Source organism: Microtus ochrogaster, linkage group LG1 (genome assembly GCF_000317375.1).
Source record: "Microtus ochrogaster isolate Prairie Vole_2 linkage group LG1, MicOch1.0, whole genome shotgun sequence".
Lineage (NCBI taxonomy): Eukaryota > Metazoa > Chordata > Mammalia > Rodentia > Cricetidae > Microtus > Microtus ochrogaster.
This window is the reverse complement of record NC_022027.1, coordinates 5,862,608-5,868,080: the sequence shown is the minus strand read 5'-3', so window position 1 is coordinate 5,868,080 and position 5,473 is coordinate 5,862,608. Positions and strand designations below refer to the sequence as shown.

The 5,473-nt window shown below is 45.5% G+C and overlaps 1 protein-coding gene across 3 annotated transcripts in view; it reads left to right on the top strand.

The window, feature by feature from the left end:
- Positions 1-5,473, top strand: part of Eml6 (echinoderm microtubule associated protein like 6) — a 263,304-nt gene that overhangs the window by 169,202 nt on the left and 88,629 nt on the right. For all 3 annotated transcript variants that reach the window (XM_026785058.1, XM_026785057.1, XM_026785056.1), the window contains exon 12: positions 4,380-4,547. In XM_026785058.1, coding sequence (XP_026640859.1) covers positions 4,380-4,547 — 168 coding nt within the window. The remainder of the gene's footprint in view (positions 1-4,379; positions 4,548-5,473) is intronic.

Below are 5,473 nucleotides of genomic sequence, written 5' to 3'. Positions count from 1 at the left end.
TAGTTAGGTCTAGATTCTGTGTAGTTAGATCTAGGCACTATGTAGTTAGGCCTAGATGCTGCGTAGTTAGGTCTAGATTCTGTGTAGTTAGGTCTAGGCGCTGTGTAGTTAGGACTACAAGCTGTGTAGTTAGGCAGTTTCCTTACCTTTTCACCAGACACTTGATCTTCTCATCTACATTTATTCTTTACCTATTTTATATAGAATTTCTGTCCTATGTGATTTTGCAAACTTTAGTCAGAGTTTGTTAAGAGTTAATATCATGTGACTTCCAAGCCCGTGTCGCACATTTTTAAACAGTCACGTGTTACTTACGTTTATGGAAACAAATACTCATGAATCATATTGGTTTCTTATTCCTTTAAAATACTATAATTTAACTTTTCATTTGTTTGTTGTTTTGTTTGCTACACAGAGAAACAAGACAGGGTTTCTCTGTGTAGCTCTGGCTGTCCTGGTGCTCAGTCTGTAGGTCAGGCCGGCCTCTAGCTCACAGAGATCCACCTGCTATTGCTTCCCAAGTGCTGGGATTAAAGGTGTGGACCAGCACTGCCTGGCTGTAACTTAACTTTTTGTGTGTCCCCCTGCTTGCACTTATACATGTAAAGAGAAGCATTTCTTCTCAGACATGACTGATAAAAGTGACAGTTCTCCACTGTGGACTCCTTGTTGCAGTCCCAATGCTGTGGGCCCCTTATCAGAGGACTGGTTTTGCAAGATTTTTTTTAGAGAGAAATCAGACTGAAAGCAGCTGTCCTCGTACTCAGGTTTTGCCCTTCTAGGGACCATTTCAAGCTTAGAAGACTGATGGGGTCACCTTGTCATGATCCTGTGCTTGCTTTACAAACTTAGAGACAGCCCCCCACAGGCTCTCCTCCTCCTCCACTGTGCCCTGAAAGCTGGAGCTTGGGAGACTTATCAGCGGAGTGGTTGCTGCCTGCAGACCTTCACCCGAATGCGTTTTTAAATGAAACAGGGAAGAGGATGACAGGTGTAATCAGAAAGTCATTTTCAGCTAGCTGGCAGCTCTGGAACAGCGACAATTGCAATACAAAACGGAGCATAAAATGCATAGAGACGCCACCACAACTGGCACTAAACAGAATGGCCATCTGCTCAGAGTGCCCGACACACAAAATAATGGCAGTGTGCCAAACTCAAGTCTACACCACCCTGCCTAAGGGACCTTGTGGGTGATAGGGCATAACTTGTTTAAACTAATGTGCGTTTGAGAGTGAGTTGGTTATGTGAGAAAGTATCTGGGAATCAGAATTCAGGAAAATCACAGATGAAGTCAGAAGCAACTTACTGGTGTCCACTGTCGGGACCCAAGGATGACGTGAACACAGTAAGAGTCGCTGTCCTCTATGTATCTCCAAACCTTACGGGTGGACTCAGGTCTTAGGAAGAGAGAAGGGTGTGAGGGTCCATTATCAGAGCTAGAGAGGTGCTCTGAAGAGTGCTGTCAAAATTAGACACCCGTGTATGAGAAATACCCCGGTGGGAGGCCCACAGAGGGCCAATGAAGGCATGAGGACAGGGAGACAGCTGGGCGACGTATGGTGGGAGGTGAACCCCTCCTCGGCTCTTTGCCGAAGAATCCAGGACCACAGAGCAAACCGGATTCTTTCTTGCATGGCACACACAGTTGATAAAACTTGTGATTTTGCCCTGTGACCTTCAGGCTTTTTTTTTTTTTTGCCAAAACTACTGGGGAAAAAGTTAATAAAAATATGTGGGTATCTTGGTAGGAATAAAAATTGATGAAACTTTACTCTTTACAAACCAATGGACTGTTATCAAATGGTTCTGAGTGTTGAGCCTGGAGAAAGATCAACATGAGCAGACACTGATGGCAGTGAACAAATGTGGGGGGCTGAGCAAGCTTTACAATTTTCTGTTTGAAGCAAGCAGACCTCACAACCACACACATGTGACACATTTAGAATTACACTCAGAAGTTAGATGTAGGTACCCTACAGTTAATGACAAGTACTGAATCGATATTTTTACACAGGCTGAGTAATTTGTTTCTCATTGCGGTCATTTTCAAATCCTTTGGAATCAGGATTGACAATTTTTCCTGATGCCGTATAGATCACATCCTGTGTGTGACTGCCCCACCCTTGGGTCTCAGGTGGCATGCGGTGACAGACTGCTGTAAAATGGGGAGCATGGCCAGCCTCAGCCTCTGGAAGATTACTGTGACGCTGTGTGAGACAGGCTCTTAAGCTTTCACCTGAGAGACGCCGTGGCTAGAATCGGAGCCGAAAGATGATTGGTTTAGATAAAGCCAACGGTTTTATTGCTAGACAGGATGTGGGAATAGAGGGAACAGAAAAAGAACCACTGGGAATGTCTCCTGAGTTTCAGGCGTGAGCAGTGAGGTCGGCGGAGGACTGTTCTGAGAGACGGGAAAGCCGCTTGCTCTCTACTGAAGGAGTGCGGGAGTGGCCGGGGAGCCCTTCCGTCTCTCTCATCCAGGTTTCGAGGTGCCTATTAGACAACCAAAGAGCCATGACTCCTGTCCCTCCAGGGAGTGCGCCAGGTTAGCAGTGAACAGTTGGTGCTCATGGGCACATGAAAAGATGTGAGCTATGGAAGAGGTCAACAGAGAAGAGACGAGAGCTGATACCCAAGCCCTCCACGGACAAATATCCACAGGGAAGTCTCATCTAGTCTCTGCCCACCCCAGAGAAAGCTCTGGGACAGGATGCGTCTCCACTTACTGGACAAACATTTGTCAGGCGCTATGCTAGGGTGTGAAAATGCTTCCGTATATCAGCACAGGTCCCTGCTGCCATGGAACTGTGGTTCTACTGAGTGGAGACAGTGGATAGGAATGACAGAAAGGAAGTCTGGTGGTGAGAAATGCTGTCAAGTATAACAAAGGAGGTGACGGCAGAGAAGGCTGGGCAGAGCATCATAGTGTCATTGTTTCTACTAACGAGAGCAAAAAGGACTCACTATTGGGCCTTCCTAGGCTAGACAGCTGCAGGGTGAGAGCCAGGCATCCAGACATCCCAGGAAAGGGCATCATGAAGAAAGAACATCACTTACAAGGCCTGGAGGTGGATTACACTTAGGCACACTTAAAAAGTTGTAAAGGGGCCAATGTGCCTGAAGCAACTAGGCAAGGGAAGGAAGAACAGGGGGCGGAAGCAGAAAGGGCTTAATTATGAGAGACCCGGTTGCAGCCTACGGAGGGTGTATCAGTCACCAATCCTATATAGTATCTCTACCTCCACGTTTAGAAACTTACATGAGAAATGATCTCACAGGCTTTTGTGGAGGTGGAGGGTGAGGTTCAGGTAGATAGAAGTGTGGGGGTTTAATAAGCATCCTGCTGGGTGGTTCTAGTTCAAGTTCTCGTATGAGTTATAGTCATTTAGAGGCTAGGATGTGGCTCCCAGCTGGAGACCCTCCACAGACTGCTCGAGTGATCTTAGAACATGGCATGGCCCAAGAAAGATACACCAGAGGAATCCGTAATGGCTCCTGCCTCTTCCTTAGACTCACACACTTTCACTTTTGCTACTTGTATTTGAATCCTACTTTTGTTGTTGTTTTTCTTTTTTTTATTTCTTTCTTTATTTATTTATTTTTGGTTTTTCGAGACAGGGTTTCTCTGTAGCTTTTGGTTCCTGTTCTGGAACTAGCTCTTGTAGACCAGGCTGGCCTCGAACTCACAGAGATCCACCTGCCTCTGCCTCCTGAGTGCTGGGATTAAAGGCGTGCGCCACCACCGTCCAGCTTGTTGTTGTTGTTTTTGTTTCATTTTTTGCAAAGCAAGGTTTCTCTGTCTAACAGCCCTGGTCACTCTGGAACTTGCTCTGAAGGCCAAACTGACCTCGAACTCACAGAAATCCACCTGTCTCCACCCCCTGAGTGATGGGATTAAAGGCGTGTGCCGCCGCCACCGGGCAAATTCTACTAAATTTTGTTTATTTTATTTATTCTTGGACATCTTCATAACCCACTGAAAAGACGAGTTAAGCGGTCTATGTGGACGGGAAAAGCTAGCCCCATGTTTTAGCATCCACACAGATGTAGGAGGGATATTTTGTTTATTTATAGAGACTTGTCCACTTTGTCTTGCATTTAAATTAACAATGGGTAAGATCTTAATTCTTACATTTGCTTTTAGAAGGCTTGAAGCAGTAAGCGCTAGTTGGAGCAAGTTTAACTGAACCTTCAGCTGTAAAGCTTGGATTTGAAAGATACAACTTCAGATTAACACGTAATGGAATAACAGCTCTGGGGCATTTGGTCATTGCGTGTGTTAGATGTTTCTGATGTTTTGGAAAGGTTGTACTTGGTGTGGTTGTTTCTTCACTACTGTTTTTAAAATCATAATTAATCTTAAAATACTGTTTCAGGAGCCAAATTTAGGAAGTATGTGGGCCACTCTGCACACGTCACGAACGTCCGCTGGTCCCATGATTTCCAGTGGGTGTTAAGCACAGGAGGAGCGGATCACTCAGTGTTTCAGTGGAGGTTCATTCCAGAAGCAGTCAGCAATAGCATGCTGGAAACCACACCTCCGGGTAATCAACAGTCATAACTTTTCAATGTCTTTATTTTTCAGTGATCATTTTAAGGAATATTCCCAGTATCTATTCTGGAGCTAAATATCTAAGGTGATTTTTTCAAAAATTCATTTATATAATAACTTTTTACTGTTAAAAAAAACGCTCTGAGAGGCCGGAGAGTTGGCTCAGGGGGTATGAGCACTTGTTGCTCTTGCAGAGAACCAGGATTCGGTTTCTAACACCCACATGATGGCTCACATCCCTGTCTCCAGTTTCAGGGGATCTGACACCCTCCTCTGACCTCTAAGGGCAGCAGGCATGCATGTAGTACACATACCTACATGCAGGCAAAACACTCAAACACATAAAATAAATGTAAAACAAAAGGAAAAAACTTTGGAGTTTAGGTTAGTTAAGTGGTCTCCTTGGAAGGGTTTTGCTTATACAAAACCCAGCTGTGACTAGAGGTTCACAGTGAAGAGGTAAGGCAACCTTTGAAGATGAAAGAAAACACTCCCTTCAGCCCCTCGGGGAGACTCAAGCAGTGGGCCTGCTCAGTGTGTCAGATAAGAGGCAACCTTCGGTGTGGAGAAGGGATTCAGACATTGCTCTACGATGTGGGCTCAGATGATCCATGACAGCTTGATAGTCTTTTTATTGACGTCCGTTTGAGGTGTCCACAGAGATAAGCAGGCAACAGACTAAGTAGCTATGCAGTTGGATGCAGTGTGATTCTGTAGAGCCTTGACCGTGACTATTTCTAATGCTTGGTGGGGATGTTTAAAAACTAAAGAGGAAGCCGGGCGGTGGTGGTGCAAGCCTTTAATCCCAGCACTTGGGAGGCAAAGGCAGGCGGATCTCTGTGAGTTCGAGACCAGCCTGGTCTACAGAGCTAGTTCCAGGACAGGCTCCAAAGCCACAGAGAAACCCTGTCTCGAAAA